Genomic DNA, 16825 nt, shown 5'->3' on the forward strand with positions numbered 1-16825 from the left:
CGAGTGGCCCTCATACTTATCGAAATCTGGGGTCTTGAATTTCGCAGGAATCACAAGACCTGATACCAAACACATCTCCTTAGCTGTAGCACCAAAAACTTGGTCACCTTCCATAGCCCTCAATCTCTTCTCAAGCAGCTGGTAGTTCTCCTTCATCCCTCTTAGGTCCTCCTGCCTTTCCTCATCTTCATCTGAAAAGTCTGGGGCGTGTTGTTGGTCCTCAAAGTAGGGTTGCACGTGTGCACGAACGAGAGGAGGTGCGAACGTGTGAACCACTGGATGATTTTCATTGATGGTCGGTAGAGGAGCTGTTTGCTGAGCAGGTGGTGGAAAACCAGGTGCACCTTCAACTGTAGGCGTGAAACCAGGAGGTAAACCATAAGTTGGCCAGGTTGTTGGTACCGCCCTCGCAGGTTGGGGTTCAATCGATGGACCTGCGATTTCAGAAACAACCGTTGTTTGGGTGTCTAGCTTTGCCCTGATGACCTGTAATATCTCCATGACCTGCCCCATGTTTCCACGCAGGTCCTCGAGCTTTGAGCTCACTCGCTCCAATTCATGCTCTTGATCTGCCATCCTTTGACGAGCTCGGGCACGAGTATTATATTGGTGTTGAAAATTCAGCGTGAAACTGGAGGAAGAAAGGACAGAATGAGACTCTGTTTTGAAAATGCATGAATGTATGTATGGATGCATTTTATTTGCAAAACTCTTGGTTAGTTTCAATCATTCATTTCAAAAATGTCACAACACTTGTTCGCAAATATTTAAAATAATAAAGAAATGAAACACAAATAAATGAATCTCAAAAGCGATTTTTCATTAATCTCATATCCAAGTTCAAATACAAACAACGTGCTCATGGTTTATGGGCTTTCCGAACCGTAGCAAGGTCGGTAGTTAACCCTTCTAACATTGCCTTACAAAACTTAATGAAATTATAGACTTGATGCGGGGTGTTTTCTGGACACATGCACCAATCAGCTTCCTGCAGCTTCTCAGGTAGCTCTTGCATGATGGAACTCGCAAATCCGGACAACTTCAGAAATTTTCCCTTCCACTCAGTGTAAAGCCCTTGGAGATCTTGGATAATGCGCACGTCTTCAGCCTTGGTCACCTCTATGTCCCTATAGAGGTTTCTCCAATATCTGCATTCATTTAGCAACACCATATAGGCAGCATCCTGATCCCCACCTTCAAGCGCCTGGATTCTGGCATCGGCTCGATCCAAATGATGTTTCAATCGTGTGCACACTCTTTCTGACTCTTCGGTCTTCAGCTTCTCACGTTCTAGAGTATCCTTGTATTTTTGAATGGTATTCTCCAATTCACGAGTACGAATCTCAGAAATCAACCGTGCTTCCCTTTTCATTTCAAGGGTCAGCTCCAAAGTCTTGTTGAGCTTTTGAATCCGGAGTAAAGCTCTATCTAACTCTTCTTCCTTTGATTTAAACACAGATTTAGTGCTATAGAGCGCTTGTCCAAACTTTTCTCTCCTTGCTTTAGACTCTCTGGCTCTTTTGTTGGAGACTTCAAGCTCTTTGTCCTTCTTTTGTTGATCGTCTTTCAAGTTCCCATTCTCTATCGAGACTCGGCCAAGCCTGATTCTCAAATCAGCATTTTCCAGCTCCAACTCCTTGATACGGGCATTGAGCTTCTCTACATCTTCAGGTAATATGGGCTCTGGCTCAGGAACCACTGGATAGATGGAAGGATCAAATGGATAAGGGAGTTTAATCATCTGAACCCTCTCTCTAACCCAACAAGTGTAAGGCTCTTGGGCAATGACATTTCTCTTACCCAACTCCTTACCCTTTCTGATGACTGCTTGCCAAGACCTCTTGATCTTTTTCACCATGGGATGATCCGCTTCAATACCATGTAAGATGAAAGGCTCTAGAGCTTCAGCTTTTGGAGGGCCATTCATAGGGTATCCATGCTGCCTTAGAGATAACATGGGGTTATAGTTGATGCAACCCTTGGTTCCTATCAACGGCACATTGGGGAAGTCTCCAATGCTGACAATCACATTCTCGGTTTCCCAATCCCTGATATACCACTTAACATGACTAGAAGTGAGGGAAGCTAACTTCTGGAAGGGCTTGAGTTCCTTTGAGACAAAAGGACCTTCTTCGGGCATGTGGGATCTAAACCAGGCGTGCAACAACTGCGCGCAACATAAGACAATTCCTCCCTTCCTCTCATGACGATCATGGAGAGTGTAGTAGAGATCTGCCAAGAGGAACGGTACAGGGTTACCAGAGAGGAAAATTCTCACCGCCAGGTGGTCCACAAAATGGTCAATATTTGGGAAGAGGACTATCCCATATATCAACACGGCTAACACAACATAAAAGGATTCCCAATCCCCTTCTTTTTCCATCTTCTTGGCCTGATCTTCCAAGAACTTCCTAGAAAAACCACTGAAAGGTCCCTTCACATCCCAATTATCCACGACTTCAGAAACTTTCAGACCCAAAGCTGAAGCTATTCTCTTAGGAGGAATATCTTCATCAAGCTTAGGAAATGGGTTATGGTCCTTCAAGCTCCGGCCTACGATCCTCTCAACCTCCTCCAAGGTATGAGCCAACTGGAAGTCAGAAAATGTGAAACAACGTAGAGGTGGATCATAGAACTGAGCAATAGTCACTGCGGTCATCATGTCCATCTTCTCATTCAGGATGTCCAGAATTCTTCCATAGTTTTGTACAAAGCTGTTGAGTTTGAGTGGTGTTATTTTGGCACTCAACTTCTGCAGGCTGGTAAGGTCCACGTTCTTGTATTTGAACTGAAAAGTGCCTCTTCTCTCAGGATTCATCTTGCTAACAAGTCTTGGACTCCTGAAATAATGCGAAACAACTAAGAGTTTTGCTTTTTATGCATATGCAATGAATGAATGGATGCAATGTTTTTTTTTGTTTGTTTTTTTTTGGATAGGTTCAAAGGTCCGAGGTATGGATAAATTTGATTGCTTTTCCAAAATGGGGTTCTCACCGGGTATGATCTAGGGCTTTTGTTACAAAGGATCCCCAGAGTCATTGATTCACAAGAATGTTTGACGCTTACGGGAAATACTTCTCGGTCGTCAACTCCATCGAGGGAATCTATTCTGGGTGAGGTTCTCGTACCGACTCTTACGAAGTATACACCTCGCGAGTCCGTACTACGCAACCATCGACTGGGTTCTAGACAGGGTACTCAGTGTCATGGATTCGAAAGACTGTTTGACGCTTACGGAAAATACTTTCCGGTCATCAACTCCATCTAGGGAATCTATTCTGAGCGAGGTTCTCGTATCGATTCTTACGAAGTATACACCTCGGGAATCCATACTACGCAACCATCATTTCTAGTTGGCCAAAGGTTTAATGTTCTAAAAGGTCCTTAGAGTCATGGACCCCTTTGAAACATCGCCGCTTACGAGGTATACACCTCGGGCGACAATATTTGCAAAAGGATCTACTCTAAGTGAGGTTCTCGTACCGACTCTTACGAAGTATACACCTCGGGAGTCTGTACTACTCAACCATCGTCCTATCTTATGTTATTTTTTTCACTCTAGACTCGGGTGTAGAGTCTTTCCCACATGGTTTGCAATCAAATACCCAAGTACCAACAATCGCAATAGAACCAATATACAACATATATCAATATAACAATAAAGATATTAAAAGCAATAAATAAGGGAAAAGCCATAAAATTAAACAAACAAAGACACACAAACGCCCTAACTAGGCTTGACTCACTTAGGGATTTGGTTTTCCCCAGCAGAGTCGCCATCTGTCGCACCTCGAAAAAATGGGGATACGACTTCAAAGCGAAGCGCGATCGCACGCTCGCAATGATGGACTGAACAGAGTCGCCACCGAACTTTATTTATTCCTAAGAAGGAAAGGGGAAATATCGATAAAACCCAAGACAAAAGAAAGGATAAGATATGGTCATCGCAACCAATATCAGGGTTCGGGAGTCGATTACGCAAGGGGAAGGTATTAGCACCCCTCACGTCTGTTGTACTCAACGGGAACCATTAGGTCAGTTGTGTGCGTTAATGTTAGTTTGAAATATTAGACTTTTCAAATTATTAGGTGGGAAAGAAAGAGTAAAAGAGAGGAAAATGTTTTTGGATTTTTGACGAAGGACTAAACCTAAGTTTTTTATTAGTGGGCCTGACAAGATTCATAAATCCTCCTCCTACATATCTCAAAAGAGAAATCAAGGCTTACGTAGTTCTGGGTAGAAAAATGTTTGTTTGTTGGTCGATTTTAGCGAAAGCTATATTGTATTAATCGACGAAAACACCGTTTTACCCAAAACAGATGAGGAGTGGACGCATACCACACATCGAACGGATTTATAAATCTACATTCGGAAAAGCGTCATTTATCTCTACTCAACAATCGTGGCCGAAACATTGTTTTGTATCACTTAAGACAATATATCTTTCATTTATGAAAAGGTTTTTGATTAGTCGCACGGTGGCGAGAAAAAGAGTTTGATTGGTTGAATGTATTTTGAGTGCTGGCGAGAACTTGGATGAGCGAGATATACATCTCGAATCCTAGCCTCAGGAGTGCATGGTATACACCATGTTCCATTTCCATATTTATTGAAAAAAGTTAAGATAGGAATTAAGTATTTTGGAATTTGATTGAGAAAGGGTTTGAAGAAACCGCATTGACAATTTTAGACGATGGCGAGAGTTAAGATTGGCGAGGCATACGTCTCGAATCTTAACCTCAGGAGTGCATGGTATACACCATGTTCCATTTCCACCTTTATTGAAAAAGTGTTAAATAAGATTTAGGTATCTTAGATTTGATTGAGAAAGGGTTTGATGAAACCACATTGACAATTTTAGACGATGGCGAGAGTTAAGATTGGCAAGGCATACGTCTCGAATCTTAACCTCAGGAGTGCATGGTATACACCATGTTCCATTTCCACCTTTATTGAAAAAGTGTTAAATAAGATTTAGGTATCTTAGATTTGATTGAGAAAGGGTTTGACGAAACCACATTGACAATTTTAGACGATGGCGAGAGTTAAGATTGGCGAGGCATACGTCTCGAATCTTAACCTCAGGAGTGCATGGTATACACCATGTTCCATTTCCACCTTTATTGAAAAAGTGTTAAATAAGATTTAGGTGTTTTGAGTTTTGTTGTGAAAATGACTTGACCTAGATCAAGTATTGATGGACGTTTGAGAAATTTGAATGAGTGTTCGAGAGAACAAAGTGGATAATTTTGGATGATGGCGAGAGCTAGGATTGGCGAGATATACATCTCGAATCCTAGTCTCAGGAGTGCGTGGTATACACCACGTTCCATTTCCATCTTTATTGAAAAAGTCTTGAATATGAATTACTATATTTTTTGAGTTTTTTATTAGAAAAATGGCTTGACGTTGGATCAAGCATTTGATGAAGTTAGAGATGTTGGCATGGATTAAGAATAGGAGAGAGAAAGGAATTGATTCGTTTATTGAGAAAAAGCTCGACGTTGAATCGAGTCATATTTTTTGTATTTTTGAAATTGTTGATTTTATTCTTGTGTTAGTATTAACTAAACAACCAAGCAATAAAGAAATAAAATAGTACAAAATTATTACACATCGGGGGAGTGGGGTACATTTTGTCAAATGGGGATTCAAAATCATGAAATAATTAAATCGGGCCCAAACAACAAATAATGCATGAGTGTAAGTGCAAGAGAACCGGCTCATTGTAAGAAAGCCCAAGAGTAAGCTATGTGAGGTTGATGGCGATGCTTAAAAAGCAATCGACTTACAAGGGTGTGGAAAATGGGCTCGATATTAAATCGAGAAAATATGATTTTTATAAGTTAAAAAATGGTTTCGAATGCATGATGCAATTAAAAGAAAAAACAAATCTATATTATTAAACAATAATAAAAAAAGAAATATAAATAATAAAGCATAAATATGAAAGAAAATATTAAAAGAAAGAAAAACTACGCCTAGGAGTATCGAACCCACTAAACTAAAGATCTAGAAGCCACTCCCCTCCACCAGACCACTTAGTAACTAACTGATATTTTAATACTAACTTAAATATATAAACTAAGATAAACTAAAAAAGAATTAAAATGAAAAAACTAAATAATAAAAAACTGTAGAGTGCCCTAATCAACCCCTGGCCGTTGGTTTCTTCAAAAAGAGAATAAAATGGGAAATGGAAAATATTTATTGACTGAACCTAGGAAACCTAGTCATAAATTAATAGTTTTAAAAATGACTTATTCTGTATGGAATAAATAAATAAAAACACTAAGAAAAAAGCACAGACTCGTTCTAACAAAAACACAACCTCAAATGCTCTCTCTATCTCTTATCCGCCGCTCTCTCTCTCTCAATCTCACAATGCTCCCTCAATCTCTCACCCCTCTCACGAGCGTCCCTAACCCTCAACCTCAAACAAATCGCTCTCACAATCTCACGATCCACGGCGAGCTAAGACCAAAAGTACAAGGGAAAAAACCAACCGAAGACTTACTTCCGGCGACGGCAGTGACTCAGGTAAACCTCGAATCCTCTTCTCTCGCCTCTGCCCCTGATTTTCTTTGCTTTTGGAATTAGGTTTTGTACCTTCGAAATCGCGGCCGCCTCCGAGTATTAGGGTTTCGTTTTCAAAAATCCTCCCCTATCTCACAAACTCGTTTTCCTATTTATCTTTGCAGCTTAGGGTTTCGGTTTGATGCTCAAAGGTTCGAAAGGAGAAAGTTTCCAGAATCACTTTTGCTGCTCAGAAACGAGTTTAGCCTGTTTATTGTTAAGTTCGAAAAAAGGTGAACAGACGTATACTTTCTCTTTGCAATTTGTCTTAATTCCAAATTTGGGATTTTTGGATTCTTACTGCTTGGCTGGTTACTGATGTTACTGCAGTGAAATTTGGAGCAAAAACTTCTTCGTTCAATGACTGTTACATTTTCGTCATGCAGGTCTTGGAACCAAATGCCTTGTCCAAATTCTTCATAAAATACTTGCGTTCGGAGCGGGAATGATATCCGAAAGTGCCAGCATAGTATGTTGAACCTGAATCTTTGGTCTTGAGAATTATAGATGCAAAAAGGTTATCATGAGCAGCATTCGACTCTGCATTTGTACTTGATATGGTCTTGCGATGTGTTTGTGGTTCGCAGGTTTTTGTTGCAACTCATGGTGGTAATGGTCTGCTGTCATGATTGTTGAAAGGAATATTGGGAGCTACTTCTGACTTGCCGGTTATTGGAGGAGCAAACATGGTTAGAACCTTTGCTCATCCTTGACCTATCACCTTGATTCCCCTTTGAACCATTATTTGTATTGTTTGGACAGTTGATTATTTGCAGTAGAATTTCATCACTTTCCATGGACGGTAACTGCCCTTGTGTTGCAGATTCGAAGATTTAAAATCAGCACCACAGAGATTATCATGTAAGCGGGGTAACAGCTGGCATCTTGAACCGTGAATCAATTCAAATGACCCTGTAGGAAATGGTAGTTGTTTTGTGGACATGGCGGAAATCATTGCACCCATCCAACAAGGAGATAAGTGTTTGGAAACGATTTCTTGGCTTTTAGAAAACCGAAATTTTGTTGCTCTTTCTTTAATGTGAAACTTTGTATTTCCTGAGTTTGGAGATTGATCATGTTGTGAAAATTTGGTTGATGCAGGAATGGCTTTGGCTTGCCTTCTCCGGTGCTGACTACAATATCGATTGCATAAACTTCATTCTCTTCAAGCTCGGCATCATCAACCCTTCTGAATCGCATCAGTTACATCTTGGTTCTTCTTTCCAAGCCTCAATGCCACTTCAGCAGCCGTGTTTGCTGCAGCAATGACATCCGCTGCACGTCCTGTAACAGACCCCTCTTGAAGAACATGTGTGTGAGCCACGGCAGCAATAAACCATCGATATTCTTGGCAAAGCAACAGTCTCTCATTAGACAGCTTCAACTTCATCAGAGTTCACGGCTTCCCTATTTAGGTTATCCCCTGACCGAAGCTGGGAAGAAATTTCATCTATAGCAGAGTTCAATTGTTCAATCTTATTAGACAATACTTTCCTTGTTTTCTCTAAAGCCTTTTCTTCATCATATATAAACTTCGGCAGTTTTTTCATTAACTCTTTCCTGTCAGTTCCAGCTATAGCATTGCTGATCTGAGGTGCATATACACATCCAAGAGTTCCAACGATTAATCCTCCCAAGATAAAGCCGCCAACAAAGACGCTAGCATTGTTGCCCCTTCCACCATCACTATATGCAGCTTGAACAATTAGAGGCTTTCTGGTAGAAGAAAGGTGCAACCTGCGTTGACGAAGCGAGGAAGTGGATGGTTTGATCTTGAGAATAGAGTGATCTATCTTGTTTATGGACACGGAATTGGTTAGAAGTAAAGAGGTTGAAACGGCGGCTGCGGCGGCGGAAGCCATGGTGAGAGATCAGATGAGATTTGTTGTTGTGGTTCGTTGAAGAAGAAATAGCGTTGAAATGAAAGGATGGTTCGATGATCATGAAGTGTAGTATTTGGAACATGTCATGTAGCATAAAAGCTAGTGTAGGATTAGGACCTTTTTGTAAGAACAACATGTAATGTCACATTTTAGTATCAATGCTCATTCTCATGGATAAATACCAGCAATGTATTGATATGGAAATGGAATTGTTTGTCCTTTGGAAGATGACTTTGTAATTCATGATAACGTTGTAATGCCATTCTGATTTTGAAATGTACTATGGATATAAAATGGATTTTTTTTAGGAATAATCCAAGACTAATTTAAATATCAATTTAAATAAAATAAAATAAAAGTAGAAAACCCAATTAAAATCAAATTAATCCAATAATTTGTTAAAATTACCTTTGACATCAATTCTAACATCTATTTGAAAATTAAAATCAATTAGAGTTTTGAATCATTAGTAAAAATAACAATTAAAATTAAATTGAAATTTGGGAATTGAACTTAATTTAAAATTAAAATCAAAAATTGAAAAATTACAAAAGTCAAATGATTAAAATCCATTTTATAGTCAAAAGCACCATGATAAAAAAGGCATAGACAATGATCAATGTGTAGCAAAAATATGGAGTTGGGAATGAATGTATGCACATGAACTTTAGGCCAAGTGCCAAACAAAAATAAAAAATTCAGGACCAAAATCGGGGTATGACAAATACTATACTGGCATAATATTGTTTTAGGTATTTTAAATTTATACCTTGCCGCCTTGCTTGACCAGATGTGTCTCTCTCAGTTTCGTCGTCTAACAAAGGGGCACCCAATAATTCATTGCATATACTGTTGTCTTGGTTAACTCGCCCATTCACCGTCTTTCCGTCTATACGGAGACCCAACAACATGTACACGTCCTCAAGTGTGATGATACACTCACCAATCGGAAGGTGAAATGTGTGGGTCTCGGGTCTCCACCTCTTCAACAAAGCCAGAATGAACTTGTAGTCCACCGAGTACGAAACAATGTTTAGTAGATTTCCAAATCCACATCCTCTAATATATGGTTCTATTAAAGGATCGTGGGGTACATATTCATATACACGGCATCTAAACCGCTTTGAATCCTAATAACAAAAAAGTAAGAAAATACAATTAGAAGAAGAAATACATACTCAACAAACACACATCTATAAGAAGTAATCCAAAAATAGAAACTAAAAATAGAGAGATTACAAAGGTACAACACAAAGAAGATATGTATTAGAAGTAATCCAAAAATAGAAACTAAAAAAAGAGAGATTACAAAGGTATAACACAAAGAAGATATGTATTAGAAGTAATCCAAAAATAGAAACTAAAAAGAGAGAGATTACAAAGGTATAACACAAAGAAGATATGTATTAGAAGTAATCCAAAAATAGAAACTAAAAAGAGAGAGATTACAAAGGTATAACACAAATAAGATATGTATTAGAAGTAATCCAAAAATAGAAACTAAAAAGAGAGAGATTACAAAGGTATAACACAAAGAAGATATGTATTAGAAGTAATCCAAAAATAGAAACTAAAAAGAGAGAGATTACAAAGGTATAACACAAAGAAGATATGTATTAGAAGTAATCCAAAAATAGAAACTATAAAAGAGAGAGATTACAAAGGTATAACACAAAGAAGATATGTATTAGAAGTAATCCAAAAATAAAAACTAAAAAGAGAGAGATTACAAAGGTATAACACAAAGAAGATATCTATTAGAAGTAATCCAAAAATAGAAACTAAAAGAGAGAGATTACAAAGGTATAACACAAAGAAGATATGTATTAGAAGTAATCCAAAAATAGAAACTAAAAGAGAGAGATAACATACAAATGTCGAGATATTCTCGTTTGTGTCTCTGTGTTCATCGGACATATCAACAAAGACATGATTTAAATGAAGATGAAAGAAGTGTGGTAGAAGAAAATACTTGAGTATTGATGAAGATGATTTGACATTGTTGATATGAGAGACTATTTATAGATGAATGAGTGAGTAGGTTTGGAACCTAAAAAGAGTGTGATTGATTGCATGGAAAGGCAAGAGGAGACAAGAGAATGACAAAATTCAGAATGAAAGAGAAAGCTAGCATGTGAGGAATCTTCTTGGCGCATGTGAAGAAAGCACATGCAAGGGAAGAGGAACCCTTCCTCTTGGCGCCTACATGTGATTTCTCACATGCAAGGAAGAGGCGTCATTCCTCTTGGCGCCTTAGTGTAGGGCAATTGGAGGGGCGCCCTTCCTAGTGGCGCCTGAGTGTTGTTTTGTGAAGAGGCGCCCAACCCTTTGGCGCCTCAGTTACTTTATGGCTCCTGGGGATGGGCGCCTAACTTTGAATCTTATGGCACAGAGCTCAGAGACTCTTTGATTCCTTGGCGCTTGTGTATTCTTTTCAATCTTTTCTCTGCATGTTGGATTCCTTTAACTGCATGCATGGTCAAGTCTATACAGACAATTACCAAGTTATCAATGCAACGACCAACTTATCAATGACCAACCTATTTATGTTGTGCAGTTGAATAACTTAGCAATGCATTCAGTTTCAATTCCATTCAAACTATCTACATATTTAATATTTCAACACAATGTCGTCCATACAACATTACATGATCAGTGCACATGTCGAAGGTGTCGCATCCTGCGAAAAATCAACCGGCGAAGCTCAAATAAAAACACAACACAGAGCCGCCACTGCGCGTTATTTATCCCAAGATAGGGAAAGGAAACGCTCAGAGAAACCTGGAAAGGAAATGGTCTTGCGACCAAAGAGACAGGGTAAGGGAGTCGGTTACGCAAGGGGAAGGTATTAGCACCCCTCACGTCCGTCGTACTCGACGGGATCCACGTTCTAAAAAAAGAAAAGGTTGCTAAAACATCGCACACACACACACAAGGGAACGCAGGTGGGGTTAGGAGAATGGAGCTCGATAGGACATCGCGTCATATGCCTACATATCTTGTCTGGAACAAGAATCAGAGCCACTGTAGTTCGGCTTACGCACGCCAAACAACACAAAACACACAAACAAGCAAGGGTGGCAAACATGGAGCCCGACAACCACTGGATGGAATTACGTCAGCATCCGAACCAAAACACGCACAAAACGGCAAACGTGGAGCCCGACTGCCAATCAATGGACTTACGTCGGCATCCGAACCAAACACACAATCAGATAACAAGTAAACACACGCAAAAAAGAAAAAGGTTGCCCGGAGTGGACTCGCACGACCACCTGCCTACATACCTTGTCTGGAACAAGGATCAGGGCGATGTAGTTCCCCTGAAAGGGAATGAATTACTAGCCAGAAACCAGGGAAAGACACACTACTAGGGAGCTGGACTCGAGCCTAGTGTTGTCATGCATCGTTACCCTAAGTTCAGTTTTCTATCCTACTTGCTTAAGCAAACTACTCCTATCCAGGAAAGAAGCAAGCACACAAGCATACAGAATAATTCAAGCATACATCAAATGAGAACAAGCATCTCAAACAGATATCCATATAGCACGCACTATAACCAAACAAGTGGCTCACACAATAGGTTTGACTGCCTCAGCAAGTCGTCTGTACGGGCTGTGTTTGCTCTTAACCTTGCCATTACGAGGCTAAGGTGAAGCAGATGAAAGGATGAAGTGAGGATCAGACCTCACAGCTCTTATCCCTAACCAGGGAGAGCTTCTGACAAATGAGCATGGGTCCAGAATGGGGGAACCCTTCTATACTCAGAGACTCTGACACAACGTGCACTGCACGGATCTTGGGCTTGTAATCTCAATGCTACAACCATGTAATGGGAGCAAGGAGAAGACTCACAGAATAGTGGGGGGTAGACTGCATACCCCTACCTTCCACCAATTGCCTTATTTAAAGGACTTTCACCTGCTTGGCACGAAAAATAAACAACCACAATCATTGCCTCTTAAGGAGGACTTCAGACATTTGCCCGGCCCGGTAACAGCCGGGTCTCCCAGACTACATGAAGTCAAGAGGACCTACCTCAAGCGGTTTACACAACCGAGCAGCGGCTACCAAGCAAGTTCTTAAAAGAACTAGAGCGACTAAAGGTACCTGTACAAAAGCTAACCAGTTAATAACTCAGACAACCAACCAGAAAACAACAAGTTAATCAGTCAAACTATGCAAGCCAAGGCACACAAAGGCAAGCTATGAGCTCAAGCCCAAGCTTCACAACCTACAAAACAATGTTATGTTAGTGTACAAACATCAAACAACATCATTTCAATCAACTTGGATCATTCTCCATGAGCCTTATGCTATTCATCCTGAAAAATCAAGCAAATATTAGCAACTAGACCACTAGGCCAAGCCTAGGGTCCAAAAGCAAGAAAAATTCCTAAACAGCAAGGTATCTCTAACCAAAGTCAAATTAATGCAAATAGAAAACCAACACAATTAGTCCCATGTCCATATCATTCATCATGTTCCTTTTATGCACAAAACAATCCAAACTAGTTCAAATGGAGCACCAAACATCCAAACAGAACTATTGCATTCAAATCCATATCAAAACAAATCCAAAAAATCTCAAATAAATTACACCTAAACAGGGTCTATTCAAGGTATGGCACACCAAATTTCAGCTTAATTGGGCAAAGGAAACCATGTCAATGAAAATCAACAAAAACAGACACAATTACATGCTCCAAATCACAACATCAACACATGCTTCCACTTCAAAAATTCATAAGTCCATGAAAACAATAAAGAAATGACTGGGACCAAAACAGGGATGTCATACAATGTGTCTATAACATTCCTACCAAATTTCATGATCATTCAATACCATATGAGCATTTCACATTAAATCTACCAACCTATGTCACATGAACTTGCAAATTCAACCACCAGAGATGAAAAATAGCAATCAATTTGAAAATGCCACATAAAATTCCACAAAAAATCACCTAGCATCTTAACATGTTAATGAACATCCATGCCAAATTTCACATTAATCCAACAAGTATAGGTCACTCAAACAAATCCAGCAAGTTGACATAATGAGGTGTGACACAAATTGTCACACCTAAGTTCAAAAATTCACATCTCAAAGGCCAGGTATCAAAAATTCATGAAATCTACATGTAAATAAACATCAGCTAGTCCACAATCATCACAAAAATTTTCAGACATTTATTTGTAAGCATGAGAATTTCACATTGGATTTGGCACAAGGTATCAAAATGTAGCACATGTTAAAGAACCCTAGGTCAAACATAATTTCTACCATGCACAACTTCAACCAATAGGTCAAAAAAATTCTAGAGTCAAAAACAAAGTCAACACAAAAATTCTCACATTTTTCTGATTTTTTATCAATTTTTTATGAATTTTTTAAAGTGTTTTATGATTTTTTAAGAATTTTTATGAATTAATATAATTAATTAGAATTCACTAATGGCATTATTGTAATTATATGGCGCGGGGGCGGTAAACATGTGGTTCAAATTTTCAAACGAAGTTTCGGATCAAACAGTGTTTTGCGCGGAAACTTCATCTCCTTCACCAGCAATGCCAAGAACACGTAATCATCAAATCATCACCAAAATGAGCAAACGAATACTCGTTAGAACCGTCTGAGCATGAGGATCTCAAATATCAAACTAATTTTGCCTACAAGTTCCTGAATCTCTCAAATCGATCGCCCTAGGGTTTTGGTTCGAAACTTCAAATCCAGATTTCTTAAGCTATAGTTCACTATAATCAAAACTAAACATATCACTGAATTCCACACGGTACGAGCTTTCAAACGCATATAACCATTAAGCATATCATGAGATTCGAAAAAATGCAAAACCTGGAATGGCAGTGATGTTACGAGCGTTCTTGAGCTTTAATTTCCACAAACAGATGTAGAAGGATGATGAGGAAGGTGAAGAGAATGATTGCTTCAGTTCCAGGTTGCTTCTAGTGCTTGCGATCTTGATTTGCCATTGATGTAGCTTGTAGGTGCAGTCACGATTCAAAGCCTTTTTCAATCCAAACTCCACAAACAGTTGATGATGATGATGAAAGGAGATTGATGCAAAAAGAAATTCGAAGATTGATCAAGAAATGAGAGAGTTCTTGCCAATTTTGGTTTTGGTGTTCTTGAGGAATTTGAGAGAATTTCAAGAATTTGAGATCTGATTTTGGGAAATGTGTTTTTCTGTTATGATTAGATGATGATTATGAATATATATGATTGCTTAATCACCACTTAACCATGTTAAATTAACCAAATGGAATGTGTTAGTGAAATGGTTAATTTTCAAGTTAGGGACAAAATGGTACTTTCACATATAAGCCAATGCCAGCTCATTGACAGCTCACACACTCTCAAAATGACATGTGTGAGCTGTTGCAACTTGTTTCACTCTCATTGGATGCATATTTTGGAAATTCACTATGTGATGGCACTTTGTCCAATTTTACAAGTTCATTTTTCAAGCCAATTTCCAAATCACAAGGCCTAGCCATGTTATGATGATTCCAACAACTTTCAAATACCATTTATGAGGTGTTGCCAAAATCCCCACTCAAAAATTCCAATTATTTCACAAGTTGGACAATTTTGCCCTTGGTCCATTTTAACTGTCCAGTTGAAAATTGACTTTTTGCATTGACCACTTTTGAGAAAATCCAATTATGCACCATGAAAGTACATGTCAAATGGAGTTTGTGCATATAAAGAACTTGCAATTTGGACAAACCATGTGGAAATTATGGCCTCCTGATTATGGGTCATTTTTGAAATTCACTGAGCCATAATTTTCCAACCATACATGGGATTTTCAAGTTCTTGGACTTTTTGGAAAGGTGAGAACAAGATCTACAACTTTCATGTTGAACAAATTTTCATTTGAAGCTTCCTTGGACACGTGGTCTTGAGGTCAAAAACTTTCCATTTTAGGAAACTTCAATTACAAGTCACTTTCTATTTTTGGCAGTTTTTGTCCTGACTTGATTTTCTTCATTTTTAAGCTTTGAGAGGTCATGTAACACTTGTTCCAACATGAATGAAGTGCATCCAACTCATTTCCACCTCCAAATCCATCAGATCATGTACAGTTGACCATAGTTGACTTTTTAGCTGATAGATGAATTTGGCCAAGCATAGATCAATCTGAGCCCCATTCTCCTGATGAAATGGCTCAAGGGTGAAACCCTAGCCTCAATAATCTCCATATAATCATATAATGAACCCCATAGCCATCATAGACCCCTCCTCCTGATCATGCCCTGCCTGGCTCAATGCAACTGATTAGGGCTGACCAGTGGTCAAAACCCTAATCTCAAGGAATCTGTTTCAACACTCCTGATGATGACAAACCATGATGATGATGATGTATCATTGTAATCAAGATGAAGACCAATATCCTTGGAGAATCACAAAACCCTAATTCACAGCTCAATCCTCAGATGGCCAATGATTAGTCAATAAAACCCTAGGCTTGCACTTTGACTTCCTCATCTTCTGATCAAGACTTAGGAGGATGGCTTGCACAATGTAACCACATGATATGCAATATGTAATGCCTAATGACCTAAAAATGATATGTAATATGTTATGCTAGTCCCAAGAGAGGAGGGCAAATTTTGAGGTGTTACAGAAGGTGAAATATTTGATCATCAGTTTTCAGTTTTTGTTTTCGAAACACAAAGGTGACTCGGTTTACAATAAATCGATGATCAAATTTTTCACATTTGAAACAAAGAATAGAAAAGAAATTGCAGTGCAATAATGTGGGTCAGATCATCTATAAAAATCCGGTTTGGTTTGCAGAAAACCAGGTAAAATTTTATCAAAAGAATATTCGAGATGATAATGATGTTCAACATATGTTTGACAGTCACGAACAATCTGGTTACAACGATATAGAGTTGTATATATTACCACATCAACAACAGGAGTCTCAGTATATTGATCAGTCACAAGTGTTTTGTGAGAGTGATGACGAACAAGCTGAGGTGAATGTTCCAGACGATGAAGAAGAGGAACCTGAGATCATGGTTGATTCGATGGTGAATGCTGAAGAGGAAGAGGAGCCAATACCAGCAAGTCATGTATATTACCCACCCCAACACATGACAAGGTTAAATTTGGGTTCAGATGAACCTTCGGCAGATGTATGGTACAATCCTTACGTGTAAATGTAAGGATCTCTGAAACAAGGAGACACATTTCGCACAAAAGAGGAATGTGTAAAAGCCATTAAGAAATTCCACATGCAACTATCAGCAAATTTCAGAGTTGACAGAACTGACGCATCGAGGTATAAAGTTTATTGTCCGAATGAGCACTGCCTTTTTAGGTTGTCAGCTTC

General features: G+C 39.0%; 1 protein-coding gene across 1 annotated transcript; it reads right to left on the reverse strand.

Annotated features, from left to right (window-relative positions):
* Positions 1–7917: 7917 nt before the first annotated feature.
* Positions 7918–8511, reverse strand: LOC127086408 (uncharacterized). Its single transcript, XM_051027166.1, has one exon. The coding sequence runs from the start codon at positions 8436–8438 to the stop codon at positions 7947–7949; it is 492 nt and encodes a 163-aa protein (XP_050883123.1). The 5' UTR covers positions 8439–8511; the 3' UTR covers positions 7918–7946.
* Between the last annotated feature and the right edge of the window lie 8314 nt (positions 8512–16825).

Source organism: Lathyrus oleraceus, chromosome 5, assembly GCF_024323335.1.
Source record: "Lathyrus oleraceus cultivar Zhongwan6 chromosome 5, CAAS_Psat_ZW6_1.0, whole genome shotgun sequence".
Classification (NCBI taxonomy): domain Eukaryota; kingdom Viridiplantae; phylum Streptophyta; class Magnoliopsida; order Fabales; family Fabaceae; genus Lathyrus; species Lathyrus oleraceus.

Coding starts and splice junctions, on each gene's coding strand:
- LOC127086408 (XM_051027166.1), bottom strand. CDS start 8,438: ATGGCTTCCGCCGCCGCAGCCGCCGTTTCAACCTCTTTACTTCTAACC.